Here is an 18671-nt window from a genome sequence, read left to right on the forward strand (position 1 = left end):
GCCCTTTGGAGGTTTTCTCCCAAATTTGCCCTAAACCAGGACAAATACAATCACAAGGGGTGCAGCACTACAGCATTTGAACAACTTCAAGGATCTGGCAAATACCCTAATCCACAATAGGGTAATGGCTACTATCACTGTAACCACAAACACAAAATGCCAGCAGGTGCTGAACCAGCCACTGTTAGTATAGAGGGACAATCACTATTTTTGATACAGGCCAGGATGCCATTAGCCTTCTTGGCTACCTGGGCACACTGCAGGCTCAAGCTCAGCTGCTGTCAACCAGCATGTTCAGGTCCCTTTCTGCTGGGAAGCTTTCCAGCTGCTCTTCCCCAACCTGTAGAGTTGCAGGGAGTAGCTGCAACCCAAGTGAAGAACCTGGTACTTCACCTTGCTAAAGTTCAAGCTATTGGCCTCAGTCCATCAATCCAGCCTGGCCAGAACCCTCCACAGATTTCTACCCTCCAGCAGACCAACACTACCTCCTAATTTGGTGTCATCCTCAAATTTGCTGCAGATGCACCCAATCCCCATGTCCACATTATCAATAACTTTATTAAACAGGACTGGCCCCAATACTGAAGCCTGGGGAACTCCACTTAGAAGTAGCCACAAATTTGATGTGGTACCACTGACCATCACTGTGGGCTGTGGGCCCAACTATCCAGTCAGTTCTTCACCCAGCAAAGTGTGCACCAGTCCAAGCCATGGGCTGCCAACTTCTCCAGGAGAATACTGTGGGAGACAGAATCAAGGGCTTTGCTGTAGCAACATCCACAGCCTTTCCCCCATCCACTAGGTGGGCACTGGTCATAAAAGGAGATCAGGCTGGTCAAACAGGACCTGCCTCTCACAAACTGGGCTGGCCAGGCCTGATCCCCTGGCTATCCTGCATATGCAATGTAATGCACTCAAGATAATCTGTTCCACAGCTTTCCTGGGCACCAAGGTCAGCCTGACAGGCCTGTGGTCCCCTGAATCCTCCTTCTGGCCCTTCCTGTAGATGGGTGTCACATTGATCAACCTCTGCTGGTCTGGGGTCTCCCCAGGTAGCCAGGACTTATGATAAACGATGGAGAGCAGCTTAGTAAGTTCATCTGCCAGCTCCCTCACTACTTTTGTGTGAATCCCATCTCACTCCATGGATTTGTGAGTGTCTAACTGGCACAGCAGATCACAAACTAATTACTCCTGCATTACAGGCAGTCTGTTCTGCTCCCCAACCCCATCTACCAGCTCAGGAAGCTGGTTGACAACCCTTCTTTCTGTTGAAGACTGAGGCAAAAGAGACATTAACTGCTCAGTCTTCGTTGCAATATTCCTCTTTACATCCAACAGGGGTTGCAAATTTTCCTTGGCTATTCTTCTATTTTTTAGCGTATTTATAGAAGCACTTTCCACTATCTTTCACAGAGCTGGCCAGATTGAGTTCTAGAAGAGCTTTTGTCTTTCTAATTTTCTTTCTGTGTGACCAAACAACACTCTTGTTCAGTCTTCCTGAGTTGCCTGCCACTTCTTCCTGAGGTGATAAACTCTTTTTTTCCCCTAATTTCTAGCAAAAGCTCCTTACTCAGTCAGGTAAGTCTTCTTCCCTGACAGCTTATTTTTTGCAAGCAAGGACAGACTGCTCCTGTGCCTTTACAATTTGCCTCTTAATGTATGTCCAGCCTTTCCAGACTCTTTCGTTTTTAAGGGCTGTTTCCCAAGGAACTCTCTGAACCAGTATCCTGAACAGGCCAAAGTCCAGCCTCCTGAAATCCAAGGTGGAGGTTTTGTTGACCCTTTCCTTACTTCACCAAGAATTGAATACTCCATTATGTCATGGCCACTGTGCCAAAGATGTCATCTGCCCACCACCTTTCCCACCAGCCCTTCTGTTTGTAAAAAGCAGGTCTAGCAGGGTCCACCCCTTGCTAAGCTCACTTACCAGTTGTGTCAGGAAGTTTTCTTCCACACACTCGAGAAACCTTCTAGACTGCTTCCTCTCCACTGTGTTGAGTTTCCAACAGACATCCCACAAGTTAGTCTCCCACAAGAACAAGGGCTAGCAATTGTGAAACATCAGCCAGAGGCTTACAGAATAGTTCATCCATCCGTTCATCCCAGCTGAGTTGTCTATAATAGACTCCTATCAGGATGTCTGTGTTGTTGGCCTTCCCTTGGTTCTTACCCACAGATACTCAGTCTTGTCATCATTATCCTTGAGCTCTATGCAGTTGAAACACTCCCTAATGTACAGAGCCACTCCATCACCTCTCCTTCCTTGCTTGTCCCTTCAGAAGTGCTTGTAGCCATGAACTGCAGCATGCCATTTAAATGCCTCATCCCACTTCATTTCCCTGATGGCAGTCACAGCTTTCCTGCTGCACAATGGCCTTCAACTCCTCCTGTTTGTTACCCATACTGATGTGGATGTACTTTAGCTGGGCTATCAATTTAACCCCTGACACAGGCATGCCAGGTTTATCCTTAGTGAGTCTGGTCTTACCTACTTCCCCCTTCAAACCAAGTTCAAAACCTCCTCAATTGTCCCTGCCAACTCCTAGGTCTATAATCCTTTTCACTGTTTTAGAAAGACAAACCTTATTTGTCTGCAGCCAGCCCAGTGTATAAACTATCCCATGAGAGAAAAAGCCAAAACTGCACCAATGGCACCAGTCTTTAAGCCATATGTTGATCAGGGTTTTCCTGTTTCTTTCAGCACTGTCCCCTGCTACTGAAAGCATTGAGGGAAACACCAGCTCTGCCCTTATCCCTTCAACCAGTCATCCCAATGCCCTGAAGTTGTTTTTGATTGCCCTAGGAACTGTCACGGCTGACCTGGAAATGCAGAATTAGATAATAGTCAGAGGGCTGAATCAGTCCAAGGAGTCTTCTAGTAATATCTCTTACTTAGGCCCCAAGGAGGCAGCAGATTTCCCTGTGGGACAAGGCCAGTCAGTATATGGGGCCCTCAGTTCCCCTCAGAAGGGAGTCACCTACATCAATAACCCCTTCTTCTTTTTTTACAGCTGTAGTTGTAATGTGGCTGGTTGACTGACTTGCCCCACATAGACCTTCACTATCACTTGCTTGACACTCGAGTTCCAGAGCCTCATACCTAGTCCCATCTCTCTTCACAAAAAAAACCCAAACAAAACAAAACAAAAATACCCAAAAAACCCCCAAGCATATCTGAATGCAGCAAAGTCAACCACAGCACAAAATAGTTAGGAATTGTAATATCTGGAATCACATCACTGAAGTTTTTGAAATCAATCAGGAATTCTTCTTAAATCAGTTTTCTGCCTGATTGTGCCTTCTTGCATGTCCTAGTCTGGTTGCTTCTTTTAATATGCATAGATTGAGGCTTTGCTATTTCCTGCCTCAACTCAGGATTATGAGCTGAGCTGATTTTTTGGATTTATGAGCTGATTTTTTTTTAAGGGCACTGGAGCTTATATTTTTATTCCTAAAAGATGCGTCATCCTTAAAAAGACATTGCTTATACCTGTTGAGTGTCCAAGACTTAAACAACCATAATTTAGGAATTCAAGCTGCTTTATGAATGCCTAACTAAACATCACTTAGGTCTTACCTCCCAAACACTTTCAACTACAAGTTGTCATAGTCCATGAATAAGGCTTGTTGTTTCCCATTATAGAACATAACTAAATTATGCATTACACAAAGCTCTAAACAGCAAGATTATGTGATTTTTGTTCAGCTTGTCTTCCAAGCAGTGAAAGCAGAAGCAAGTGACCTAGAAGTACAGAGGTGCTGTTTGATCATATAAGTATATGTTTAGAAAAGCAAAGGCTGACCTGGAGTTGAATTTGGCAAAAGACACAAAAGACAACATGAAAGTAAATCAGCAGCAGAAGGAAGACTAGGTAGGACATGGACCTATGGCAAAATAAACAAAGGCCACAAAGGTGGATCCATTTAATGCTTTTTTTGACTCACTATTTACCAAAAAAAGATGGCTCTCAGGAGTCTTAGGTCCCTGAGCCTAGAGGAGAAGTCTGCAGCAAGGAAGACTTACCCTCAGTTGAGGGAGCACACAAAACATATAAAAGTATGCATCCTTGTAGCAGAGGAGAGCAGTATTTTCTGCACTGGGAAGAGTGCCAAGAGTGCCAAGGAGGAAGATCCTTCCCCTCTTCTCAGCACTGCTGAGGCCACATCTGTAGTCCTGTGCCTGGCTCTGGGCTGCCTACTACAAGGCAGACACCGACTTAATGAGGCAAGCACAGAGTCACAAAGGTGATTAAGAGACTGGAGCATCCGAGACAAAATGAGGGGGTGTTGTACCTCACACAGATTGTTTGGATGTAATTTTAATTATTTGCCATTATTATGGATACAGCAACTAAACAAAAAAAAAAAAACCCAAACAAACAAAAAACGCAAATCCACTTGACAAATTCTAGCTGTGACATTATATGCACAAGCAAATGTGATAAACATTGTAGCAACTAGCCATTGACCAACTTAAATAGGTGTTTAAACAAAGATGCTCATCAAGCCCTGAATATAATTGTCTTTCTGCTCTTGACACTTTCAGACATTTGCCACACAAATATGATAAATACACCACAAAAGACTAAAAAGCTATTTGATTTCTATTAAATAACATCCATACCCAGTATCCAAAAAGACAAAGCCATTTATTCTACAGAAATTGAAGAGAAAAGCAGATTTATAACTAAGATTTTAAAACAGCCTAAAAATATCTAATTTCTGCTGTTATTTAATTGCATTTTAATATTAGACTTTTCATTTTAGTGCTTGATTAAGATTTTGGTGGTGGTTTTTGTTGAGGTTTTTTAAGCAGTTTTTCAGACTTAAAATTATTTTTATATGAATGTCAGCATACGTGTGTCTATTTCCTTTTCATTCTTCCCTGCTTTTATAAAGTACATACAACTCTTCTACTGTTTCAGTTACCAAGCAATAGACTGTAAAAAAGTCATGCAAAACTTCCATAAACAGGTAACTGCACAATTCTGAAGAGTGGAGACTTCAGAGCAGTAAAAAACACTGAGGTTACCAGATTTTATTACACAATATGTAAATTGATTCAGTAAAACTGCTGGGAGAGTTAAAAAAATCTCAGTTTTCAGATAGTTTAAAGCAAAATCCAAGGAGACCAGCCCATCCTGGCTCTTTTGAAATCAACAGAACATGTCAGGCTGCTATGGCAATGACACTGAACTGCTACTAAGCTGTTGACATGGTTGCTTCCTCAAACGTTTTCTATACCTGTTTTTGAATTGAACTCACTTAAACTCTCAGTTTATCTTAACTGATATCAAAGTAACATACTTCTATACAACCACATGACTTTTATAACACCTTGACTGAAATAAAGAAAATAATGAACAAAAAGAATTGAAAATAAAATACCTGTTATTGAACAGTACACTATGTGAGGAGCAATCTTTTTAATGTCTTCATAACCTAGACCCATTTTAGCCAGCTTCCCAGGGACAAAGTTTTCCACAAAAACATCAGATGCTGCTGCAAGCTTTAGAAAAGAAAAGGATGAGTAAAATCTGTTAATTAGCTCCTAAAAGTTTAATAAATTCCTATGTAACTTAATTTTAAAATCTTGCTAATCAAAATTGCTCCAGTCTTCCTCATACAAGATAAGCCTTTAGAGATTTTATCTGTCAGATTGTGCACTTCTGCAAACTACATATTAGAAATGCTGCATATTTAGAAAGAAGACTTGCAAAACCCTAGAGTGACTAGACAAAACTGTGGTATTATCAGTATCACATCAATTTCCTAAGGCTTGACAACAGTTTACCAGAGCCATCTTCACATACATTCTTTCTACTCCCTTTTTCTTAAGAAAAGTGAAGTGACATATCTCCATTATTCATGTTTTCTCCTTAACAGAAATAAATTTTAAATTATTCTTCCTATATGTAAGAGTAGAATAGGGAGCCCAACAACACTTATAAATTAAAAAAATTAAAATTAAGATCTTAAAGTCACATTACACACAATAGTGCTATCAAATTCTGCCATGTGACTTTTTTCATTGCTTTCAAATGAACCAAAAATCTATAGTCCAAAAATCTATTGATGTTGAGATTAACACATAACCTAGATTTGCTTTAAATTCCATCCTCTCCTATAAAAATTATAAGCAGATATACACATGGAAATTTCACTGAGACCAACACAAGTTGACTCCTGAAGCATGAGAACTACACGTCAAAAGACAGATGTATGCCTTGAGGGACTTGTAGGCTTTCTGCCTGGTAAATTGTGTGAGGCATGTGTGAGTGTACAGGAATTTAAGAAATGCTCCCTAACAGGTACACACATTTGTGCACCCATTTGTAGGCATAAATGATATATTAATTGCTTAATGCTATTTGCAGCCAATCAAGGAGGCACAATCTCTGAAACTGCCATGTCACTGTGTAATTAAATACACAGTGTGTTAAAGAAGCTCCCACAAACTAATGTCATCATAACAGAAATCACAATGCCTTAATGAAAGATTAAGTTAAGGAGGTTTTATTTTCTATTTAAATCCATCACAGTTCATACATAAATACTTTTCAAACTAGTAATGCTACAGCTATAGCCTAGTTGATTCAAGAGATTAAATTGGTTACAACTTCTGTATTGCTTTCACTGTGATTTTGTAATCTGTGAAAATAACAGTGATTGAATGGGCTAAAACAGTTGAAAGTTGTTGTCCACGCTACATTGAACAACTCCCATCTCCCACAAGCCACTGAGGAAGAAAGCATGCCACACAGTATTGCAACATGAAAAGCACCATACTTCTGACTGGGCAACATACTTAAAATTACAAAAATGCTAAGTGAGGATATAATGACTTGGGCCCAGAGTTTAGTAGGGTATATGCTCTCAGAGAAAGGAGTTTTCAAGACACATTACAAGTGCTGTGCCAGTTCTGCATCTAAAGTTTTCATTTAAAATAGTTTTTAATGTATAAAGGTGGCAGTCTACATGTAGATCTGATGCTCAAGGAACCCCCCAATATGTAAATAGACCAAAACTTATAAAAGTGTGAAAATGTGTGACCTGTCATCTATCTTGGGTGTAGCCATGGCCAGGCTCTTGTACTGCCCAAGGTGTATCCTTCAAAGGCCTTCTTAATAAATACCTACTTTAATCCTTTAACACTGTCTAGCCTCTGTTCTAGGTAGCCTCTCAAGGCATCAAAACAAACTATGTTCTTAAAATGCACAGAGATTTTCAGTCTCAATGGGGTCTTAAGTCCACTGTCAACTAAAATTTCATACTTCATGCCCTAAAATTCTTCTAAACATCACTTGCATATTAACACCTACCAGCAGAGCAATACTACACACACCTGACTTGGAATACTATCTGTTCCAGAGAGGACACTGATAGGCTCAACACCTATGCCTCAGGAAATAATGAACAGCAGAATTCATGCCAAAGTAGTCTTTAAGTTGAATAACAAAGAATGATGCTACTAACTTTATAAAGGAAACCATGCATACCTTTTGGAAGTTTTGGTTGGTGTTTTGTTTGGGGATTTTTTTTTGTTTTGTGTGCTTTGATTTTTACAAGAACTCTACAGAGAAGAATCTGCATAACACATACATATAAACAAATACATGTACATATATGTGTGAGTAGCCTGCTTTATCATGTAAGAGAGCAATGCATGGGACATATTGACCTTTCAGATAAAAATAGTGAAAGAGAAGAAGTGCCATCAGCTCCCAGTCAATTAAAGTCCCAAGTTCTTCATGAATAAAAAAATTTAAAATTCATTAGTTAAGGCTAAATAATCCACAGGAGAGAAGTATACTCAAGGTTCTTAAAGTGAGTTTCTGACAAAAACCAATAAATAATGTTCTAAAGAGAACAAAAAGATATCAGAGCATGGGACTGGCACAAGTACAATCACTGAAGACAACAAAAATAATTTTTATTCAGACAAACAAATATTTGGAATGCAAATTAACAGCCAGCCAAAAACACTAGAAGGGAAGAAAGGGCTACAAGTGACACAGAAAGAAAGAAATAAGTCACAGGAATAATTTTGTGGAAATCAAGTAATCATGTGTGAAAGAATAGATCCTTGAAAAAACATTTTGTAGTGTTGCGCCAAAGGATGAAAAGCAGCCAGGATTCCTGATTAATAGATTTCTTCAGCTCACTTGATATTACTGACTAATTGTCCAGTCTATGCTTTTGACATATACTTGAGGACTGTCTACTGCTGTTTTTCTAACATGATTCTAAATTGAGAATTGCCCTCTTAAAACTACACAAAATATATGTGGGAAATAGAACCTATTTTAACCATGATACCTTGCTTAATAAAGGTAAAGATTATAACCCTACTACATTTCTTTGTAGATTTTACACTGGTGACACAACTCATATTTATGTATGAATAAGCAGTGTCACAAACTTCAATTTATACTTTCCATCAGCTACTTCAAAGACATGGACACTTCTTGTCATAGTAACAAATACAATGCTGAGCAATGCCCAATTCTATACAGGTCTGTCCTGATGACAGCAGAAGACAACTGAAAACAAAAGCCTGTTATAAATAACTTCCCTTTACACATACCTTTTGACAAAACTCCAAACAGAAGTTTCATTTGAGATGAATAATGGAATGTCAAGACCTTTGCACCAAATGCTTTCAAAACATATCATTTAAAATCAAGGAGAAGCAGCATGACAAACAGAGCTTCATCAGTTTTCAATGTTACTGTATCACAGATAGGGATGGCATTGATTTGAGGAACAGAAAGCTATAGTGGTTATTAAAGCCACTTTAAAAAATGGTAGAAAATATAAGAAATTACTTTTTCACAGGCAGTCTCCTCCTTTTTACAGCTAGTGTGGTAAATATTTAACAGATTCTGCCACTTTTTCCTCCACCTCATCTTGACTCATAGGCCCAGCTGCCTTTAACTCTTCAAACAACTTCAGCCCACACATGTGGAATCAGTGGACACTCTGAGTAGTTTCTCTTTCACCATTTTAAAGGTCAAATAATAAATTAATTTTCTTCCACGAGGGAAAAAAAATTTTATAGCACTTAATTAGAATATGACTAATTTATCCAAAAAGATGCCTGTGCAAAATTTTTTTATATTGTGCACAATTTTTTCCAAATGAAAATGTCTACTTATAAATTTTTAGAAGTTAAACACAGCTCCATAACAAATTAACAATAAATGCCTCTGTTCTGCAAAAAGAGGCAGAATTATAGAATTATTATTATAGACTCTCTTTCACTGTAGAATTATATCTATATATAATCTCCAGAGTATTTCTGTATGAAGTACCTTTGCATAGATAACAAATCAGAAGCATCAGAAAACTTAATCTATTTCCATTTTATGCAATATTCCCAACAAAAAGTACTACCAGACAAATTCCACCTACTGCATGACACATAGTGTCACTGTGGAAAAGGGATTGGAACTGATACTGAAACAAGCAGTAACAGAAGTCAGCTGCTACTACTGCAGGGCTTAAAACACACCACTAGCAAGTAGCAGATCTTGCATTTCTCAACAAGTAATAAATAAAGGGTTGACAAAACTCAAGTTTGACAAAATGTGATATCTGATGGTTTTAATATTTTTAGACAGAGAAATGGATCATCTTAAAAGACATTGAAGTCAAATACTGAAAAAGAAACCAATACTAAGTTTCACCTACAGGACAGTGTTTTTCAGGAGGATGCACAGCAACTGAACACTGTAACATTCAAAAAACTGCATTTACTGGAGCTCAGCATCTCCTCCTGACTGCTCACTGACTTCACCTGATCAGTCCGTCTTGAATTGTTCTACTGCAGTAGAACAGCAAGATCAGTAGCACAGCAGCAGCAACAGGAAAGGAATAGGCTATTAGACCATTTCCTCACAATATTTCATTTGAAGATTTTGATGACATTTTCATGTGTAAATCTAAATTCATTATGTAAATTATGTAAATCATGTAAATCTAAATTCATTAAAAGTAATGAATGTCATCATGTAAATCTAAATTCATTATAAGTTACACTGAACATTGAGTCCAAAAGCACAGAGTACAGAAGTATATATTGTAATTTACAAAATTTACTGCATGCATCGATTTTTTTTTAAATTATCAAATTAATATTTGAAATGCAGAGTTTAATCCTTATTACTTAGTGAAACTTGTGAATCACTTAGGATCACCACAATACAAAACAAGGACACCTCACATGCTCACCTACCTCTTTGATTACCTTTACTCCTTTTGAATCTTTCATGTTGATAGCTATACTCTAGAGATCAAAAATAAATACAACAGTAATTTATGTGGAAAAAATATGTGAAAGGCATTATCAGCCTATTCTAAACATAACCAACAGTCAAACTGCACACTAGGGCTAATTTGGATAAATAAATTTTAACACATAGCCCATCTCCTCCTGCAAAAAAAAAAAAATCTCTCAGCAAAACAAGCTGAACTATATCTCATTATTGAATCAGACAAGGACTAAAACCAGTCTGACAGGTGGGCAGCCTATTCACTATATATTTACACAGGACCCACTACTGCAAGTACACAGGAGGACACCAGAAACATTTGTTTCAATGGTAACAAGCCATTAAACAATTCAGGTATGCCATGAAACTTCATGTTAAGTTTCAAAAGCTATATTTTGCCACCCTCACCATGGTATAATGGCAGCACTCTACTTGCCAGCTGACACAGGGCAACTGAGCTGATGTACCTGGAAAAAATGATCACTCAAATAAAATACCCCTTGCTCTCAGCAGGTCTCATTTTCAGTTAATCAGCACCAGCAGCTGAAGACCATCAGGAGCACTCTTGCTTTTTTATTTTGCCTCAGCTGCCCACAGCACAGTACCAGAGATTTGCAACCTTTGTTGTTCTAAACTTAGGGATTTTCTCCTGAAATTTATTCATCAAAACGTTAGGTCAATGTAAGTATTGCTCCACTATATATGCTAAGAATCAAACTAAAAAGTGTTTTATATTCAGTTATAATTACAGAAAGCATAGGCTCGTTCCACACCCCCTTTACCTTTTTATTTCTATTGACACTGAGAAAATAAACACTTTCTGTCCCAGCAAAAGGTGGGCCCCAGGCTCTTGTGTCATCACCAGCTCCTGAAAGAAATACCATCACACATTCATAGTTGCCAAATATCACACACCCAGCAAATAAGAATAAAAAACTTTTCTCCAATATTACATTAAAGTCATCTAAGCTTCATTTAGCAGGCAAGACAAGTATTAGTTTAAAATATTTATTTTAGGGTATTTATATCAAAAAAACACCTAAAAAAGAATGCAATTAAGCGAAGTGAACAAAGTTTTTGCTAGTGTTGGGATTCCATTTAGTCTTGAAAATACTAATACAGCCACAGACCAGTAGTGTATTTGCAGGTTTTTTGGTTGTTTTTCACTTGTGGGTTGGTATTTTGGTTGTTTTCTTGGGGAGCCTGGGGAAAGGGGAATTGGAGTTCTTTTGGTAGTTTGTTTGTTTTAACTTAATATTGGCCTACAACACAATTCTTTTTAGTCAATCCTGAAGAATTTAGTAGAGTGTCTTGCCTGCACCAAGTCACACAGTTCATCTGGTCAGTAAGGTGTTCCTGAAACACTCCAGACATAACATCAGGATACCACTGACAGACAACAACTGATTAAGTCACATTCTGCACAATGCCAACTAAAAGAAGTGCTCCCGTTGGCTGGTGCAGGGCCCCACCTCCAGCCCTTCCAAAAATTCTGCCTTAAATGTGCTGCAGACACTGATATTAATATATCATTTATGCTTAATTTCCAATTTTTAACCTTTCTTAAACATCATGAAGACTAGAAATCTATTTTAAATAGAATTAAAGCTAAATTCAACTTCAGATAGAATCACTGTCCTGAGTGTTAGCAAGCATGTGCATTCCTGTATCCATTTCAATATCTAGCCTTCATCTACTTGTTAACTTCACATAACTGAAAACTTTCCTTAGTGAGGCAGCAGGGAAGCCTGATACAGAAACCCAGGTACAGAAACAAGCTGAAGAACCTTAGGTGGCATGTTACATAGCCACTGTCACAATTATGCTATGCACTATAGTAACAAAAAAGTCTACAGCCACTTAAGATCTACAGTGGCAGAAGTTATGCAAACATATAAATTGCTTATCAACATTTCTACTGTTTATTATCTCAAAAGACCATTTTAGTTCAAGCAGGATGCTTAGGAGGGCAGGGGCAATCTCTTCTCAGTGTACTTTAAGTGATTCAAAGGAAAACATTTCAGTAATACTTTTCCTGTAGAACACTAGTGAAGCTACTATTCTTTTGGATTAATACTCCTGTGGAACTGGACATCCTCTCACAGAAAGAGAGGATTACTCACTTTCTAAAATGTTTGACATCAAGAATTCTGAAGCTGCCCTTCTTCTTTGATCACAAAAAAATGCAAAGCTCCAAAATCATTACTTCATACCTAACTGTTGACATTGCTCTGTTCTTACTACCTAGATATTTGGAATACCACCATTGTTGGACTAATCTGATACTACAAAATTGATGTACCTTTGCCTGGTCACAAAAGTGAAAACCTTTATAACAATGGTCAGTAAATAAGGATGACCTATAGATTGATGTGGCAAAATCTTTGTCAAAAATTCATTGTTTCATTAAATGTCCAAACATTCAATATTTTCTATTACAAATAAAACATAGCGAATGTAGTATGTTTAGTATCTCAATTTATGTTATAAATTATTATAAACTGTTATAAAATATAGGGAGTGTAATATTGTTTAGTATCTCAACTAATTTCACCAACTAGTTTCAAGAGTAGTAATACCAAAAGAGAGAAACCTTTATAACAATGGTCACTAAATAAGGATGACCTATAGATTGATGTGGCAAAATCTTTGTCAAAAATTCATTGTTTCCTTAAATGTCCAAACATTCAATATTTTCTACTACAAATAAAATATAGAGAATGTACTATGTTTAGTATCTCATTTTATGTTATAAATTACTATAAACTGTTATAAAATATAGGGAGTGTAATATTGTTTAGTATCTCAACTATTTTCACCAACTAGTTTCAAGACCAGTAATACCAAAAAGAGAGAATATTAAAGAATGGAAATTTAAAGCAAAAAAACACATTACACAACGTGCAGCTGCTATGGCATAATCACACACCTCAAATGCATAATGATGCATAAAACTTAGAGCCAAGTGAGGGGACTATTTCTAAAACAGACACAAATGCCATGCAATTTGTTATTCTTCTTATATAGTCTTCCAAACCAAAAACTGTAGCTATACCATAAGAATGAAGCATTTTTTTTACCATTACCCAATCCTTAGAAACTGTTTGGATAAGAAGCACATGTGCTGTGTGGAAGAAGAAAACCATTGTGTTAAGCTAAAAAATATACAAAATTTAATTAGAAGTTAATTATCCAATGTTCTTACTATATATATATATATATACATACACACTTAATATCCAATTCTTATTACATCTAAAATAAACAAATAAAAATCTTACCTGGTCTTTCCACTTTGATAACTTCAGCCCCTAGATCTCCCAAATTCATTGTGGCAAATGGTCCTGCAAGAACCCTTCAATATGAAAAAATAATATTGTTTTCTTAGTTTTTCCAGTCTGAATATTTGCATTTAGACACACTATTACCAACCATAGACAAAACACAAACCTTGTTAAATCAAGAATTTTCACACCATCCAATGGCTTTACATTACTAGCACCTGATAAGAAACAAAAAACAGTGACTTCAATCTCAAAAAAACCACATTGTTTTTAGAACACTCATCATTCTCCTTCAACTTCCTTCCCTAATAAATGATAATAAAGCTTTCTGAACAAGCTGGTTATTAGGTGCATACTACATTAGTAAAGCCTTTCAAAGTTGGAAAACCTAATGTATGACATTTCAGAACCTATTCTAACTCCCTAGCAAGTCTACAATAAAACTACTTTATAGCAATACTTTATACGTGCCTTCCACAAACACTCAAACAGTTTTTAAAGGCTAATCTGAAGAAAGATACAAAAAAAAGCATTTTAGCCTGCAACATCAGAATGATATAAGCTAAAAGTAAGGGTACCAGACCAATAGGAAGCATAGTAGATAGAATTCACAAAATGTGAATTCTCACCTGTGTAGACCTATCCACTCGCATCACACACACACAAAAAGAATATCCCCTTTACAAAACTTAAGGCAGAATACACGAGCCAAGGAAACACTTTCAACGGCAGCTGCACATGCAAGATAATTACTAAGAAATCACAATGCTTTCTTCCTTTCCCTCACCCTTTCCAACCTGACCGGGTCTAAGAAACAACAGTAATGGCAACAAACATCACAGACAGAGCAAATAATCTCACAGTCTAGACCACAGGTTGGCCAACTATTTCTTTGGTGGCACTAGGTTATCTTCTTCTCCCTCAGTCTTTAATTGAAGGCTAGGGATACAAACACTTTATCACCCTGTGAGGATGGTCATTCAGTTACTTTTGGGAGGTGGTCTCATATCACACACAAAACAAAAGCACCTGGCCAGTAACACCACCAAAGTAACACATACCAGCTTGTAGCAAGCCTCTCCTTTTGGAGCTTGTCTTGGTAAGACAAGGATGTAAAACATATTGTGGGGTGAGGGGGTGGGAATCAAACAAACCACATTCATTCAAAGCCTGCAGGGCACTGTGGTGCATCTCCTATATCATGCAGCAGTGCATGCCTGTATCACCTGCTCCACATTCCCTCCATTAGACCTGAACCACCATTCAGTCACTCTCATAACTCTCCTTCCTACATATGGGAACAAGGTTTATATCAAGAGAGAGATAAACGAAGCTACAGAGAAGGAGCAGTAGAAATTCAAGGCTTTTGCTAAAATATTTTCATTAACTGTACTGCCCTAAATGAGGACACTTGCATCCCATTGCTCATCTTGAAGAAATTTTCCTCCATTATGACCACTTACTCCAGGGAGATTTCCATTTAACGGGTTTTGTGCTTTAATATAACATGCAGACTGAGCAGCATGTTTAAAACATATACATCTAGGAATGGCCATGTGTTTTGCACTTTCAAAGCCTTTAGGAAAACCTAAAGGCTACTACTCTTCAGTGGTTGCCACTCCTCTTCATTGCTCCACACCTCCATGGGTTCCAGACATTGGAAAACAGTTCTGCCAGGTAAACACCACAGACCCTCCAGTATAACTGCAGCTTTATCAAGCTGGATGCAAAATTTTCTCCACAAAAACCCTCTTCTTTTCTCCAAAAATATGTAAAAAGCTTTACTGAAGCTCCCCAAAAATTAAAAATATGTAATTTCAGTTTAAAAAGGTCCATCTTCCTCTGTTATTTCCACACCTTTTAGAGCTGCACTTTGATAGCTCACCTATTCTCATCCTGAACCAATATTAGGGCTACCCACAGATACACCACCAGAACAATAGCAACTTTTCAGAGCAAACAGGTTCTCTGCCTGCAGTCAAGTTGTAGGAATCTATAAAGATATTTCTCAAAAAAAAGCCAGTAAAACGTTAAGATTAGTCTGTAAATATGTATTTATGCATAACTAAAACTGATGAACCCTTAATAACTATCATAACACTCACATTATGGCATCATCTAACACTCCATTCAGGGGTTAGGACTCTTCCACAGCTGGAACAGAATTAGAGAGCACAACTCTTGCTCTGAAGACAAACAGACCATTGTGATTTATTTTTTTTTAATGACAGCAAACAACAAATATCCATGATGATGAAGAAATGCAAGAAAGATCAAAAGTTTTCTTTTGAAAATTGAGGAGCAGACCTGTTAGTCTCTTCAGAATAGAACACAGATGTTCACCAAAAAAATATATATGACCTAGATTATATATGCAGTGTGACACTAATTTGCTGAAATAACTGCAGTAGAGAGCCTTTTGACATCAGCAGTTCTGGTACATGAATCCTGAATAAGGGAGTATTACCTATTGCAGGAACAAAAAGAAACAAAACCACGTAATAAACAAACAGAAGAGATCAGAATTCATCAGCATTAACTAGAAATATCTCCTGAGTTTTTACTTTCATCACTAGCTTCCTAAGCAGGGACACACCCAAAGTTAGACTTTGTTAGAATTCTGGCTCAACAGTCTTAATTTTTAAAATGCAAACTCACATTTTCTTTTGTATTTTTGCTTTTATTTACCAGTAACTTGATGACTGAATGAAAAATCACTCTCCCAGCTCTAACTACATCCTCTGTGTAAGCTCTTGATTCCCATGATGCTTGAATTTCTTGTGAATTAGACTATCATACGTATCTTTCATAAATAACTTCGATTAAGAATAAACACACCCTCTCGCTCTCAATATAATTTACACTCTCTAGCTAAGCTCAATAGCTCGTTCCAAGGTTGGCCGAGTCTAACAATACAAATAAGCAACCAACAGAGAGACCATTCCATAGAACAGAAATCAATTCTTGTGTCATTTTCCAAATATATTTTCTTTACACTTGGGACAGAAGAGGGCACCTAGAAGAGACAATATTTGCAAATTAAGAGATTCCATTCCAATTACTTTCAATTCCAGAGGACATGACTGCTGCACAATCAGCACTTTTTCACTTTATCCATGCAATAAGTTACAATCAAGTCCCTCACTACCGTGGACTAATTCACAATCAGTGGTTACACTCCAACCCGGAACACACTTGGTACGTTCATAGTAGGAGGCAGAACTGCAAACTTCCTCCGATTCTAGCGCCAGCACAGCTATTGTTACTATTTTTCTGCTACTTAATAACAGAGAAACTTGAAGCCAGAGAACAATGAATTTGTTGCAGCTTTGATTTATTTCATTTCATTTTTCAAAAAATTCAAAAGCATAACTGCAGGCAGTTAGACTTTGGTAACCTTACAAGAAGACGGGGCCCGGAACACGGCGTGCCATTAGCCGGGCAGCCAGGAGAGCCGACACGCTCCGTGTGCCCAGCGGCGCGTCCTGCGGCCGAAGTCCAAGCGCCGAGGCCGCCGCGGGGCCGCGCTCAGAGCCCCCGGCCAGGCCCTCACAGGAGCCTCCCGCAGGTGTTCGGCGCCCGCCCCCGAGAAGCGGCTCCGACTCCCGCCCCAGCGGCACCGACGGGGGCACAGGGACAGAGGGGCCCGACGCGGCGGGAGAGGGGAGGCAGAGGAGGAAGAGGAGGAGGAGGAGGGTGCGGCACGGCTCGGTACCTGCCGGGGGAGCGCCTCCGCTCCGCGCCCCGCCGCCGCTGCCCGGGGAAGGGGAGGCAGAGGCAGCGCTCAGGGCTCTGGCGCAGCCGCCGGCAGCTCCGGGGCAGGGGCTCCTCCAGAGCCCCCCGCAACACCGGCTCCCTCTTCGCAGCCCGGCGCGCAGCATCCCCGCCACTCGAGACAGCTCCGAGAGCGCGGCGCAGGCGCCGCCGCCCCTTTCCCGTCCCGCTCCCGGGACAGGCTCGGAGCTCCCGGGACGGGGGCGCGCAGGCGCGGGCGAGACGGCGGCCCCGGGCCCAGCGGCGCTGCCGGCCGGCTGCTCGCCCCGCGGCACGGCGGGACGGGGCGCCGCTCCTGTGCCCTGAAGCGCTCCCGCCTGGACTTCAGGAAGCAGGGAGGCGTCCTGCAGATGTTCGCGGTGGAATTCCGGTCTTTGACGGCTGGAAATTTGTACTTCCAGCTCGGCATACATACAACATTGCCAAGGTAGAATAAAAGTAGAAACCCTTCCACCACCGCCAGCACCCAGAAGGGTTTTCCGCACTCACCGAGGCAGGCAGCCGCACTGGATGCCCTCAGCGGCACGAGGGAGATCCTTCCCCTCGTTTCGCCGTCCCTGAAGGTGCAATATCCTCACACTGTAAGCTGTATCTTCAGCTGGGTGTAGCTATGGAAGGGTTAGCTTGAACTGACCTTTGAGCAACTCTGCCCTGAGTGAAGTACCCTTAGATACATTTAGTCTGTGTTAGGACAGAGGAGAAGGCTTGTTACAGGAACACCATGGTGTCTTCTTGCCTCTCTAACAAGATAACAAAGGCTGCATAGAGGTTTGGCATTTGTTTGTCTGAAATATGAGGATAAGAGAACTCCTGTATCTCAAAAGCAACCGAAACTTCTGACTGCTTGAAAATGATCACGATGAGCAGCACAGGCTTAAGGCATGTCACATGTCAGTCTGCCTAAATACTGAGGAAGAACATAGAGAAAATCTACATGACAGGTTTGTTGATTGGACGTGCTGTGTGTAATCAAAAGTGCTACATGGATGCTTTTAGATTTGTCAACAAGAAATTAATCAGCACAATTACCCCAGCATAACTCAACATGTGCACAACAGTATGTATTTCTAATTCATATGTTATGAAAAGGGTTTAAATTAAACTGTGCTTTTTTGGAATGAGACAGCTAATTTGGTAAGTTACATTGATAGCTTCGGTAGACATGGCATTCCTTGTGTGCACAATAAAAACAGATAGCCTTCCCGACTAAAGGATTATCAAAAAATGTAAATGAGCAGGTTTAGTCTCTTTCCATTTTAGAATTTAACAGATATTGCCTCATTTTTCACAGAGAGATTGTATAACATAGTGGGGAGGTGAGTTCCCTGTGAATATA

The 18671-nt window shown here is 39.4% G+C and overlaps 1 protein-coding gene across 1 annotated transcript in view; it reads right to left on the reverse strand.

Moving 5' to 3' along the window:
• The window catches only part of SUGCT (succinyl-CoA:glutarate-CoA transferase), a 322995-nt gene extending 305553 nt beyond the window's left edge, over positions 1-17442 (reverse strand). Inside the window, exons 1-6 of the mRNA XM_054273946.1 lie at positions 17277-17442; positions 13728-13779; positions 13559-13632; positions 11060-11145; positions 10241-10291; positions 5392-5512 (exon numbers count right to left, since the gene is read on the reverse strand). Of these exons, the coding sequence (XP_054129921.1) occupies positions 5392-5512; positions 10241-10291; positions 11060-11145; positions 13559-13632; positions 13728-13779; positions 17277-17442 (550 nt within the window). The remainder of the gene's footprint in view (positions 1-5391; positions 5513-10240; positions 10292-11059; positions 11146-13558; positions 13633-13727; positions 13780-17276) is intronic.
• Between the last annotated feature and the right edge of the window lie 1229 nt (positions 17443-18671).

Source organism: Melozone crissalis, unplaced genomic scaffold, assembly GCF_028551555.1.
Source record: "Melozone crissalis strain CALT ecotype California unplaced genomic scaffold, PUWL_Pcris_2 ptg000016l_1, whole genome shotgun sequence".
NCBI lineage: Eukaryota > Metazoa > Chordata > Aves > Passeriformes > Passerellidae > Melozone > Melozone crissalis.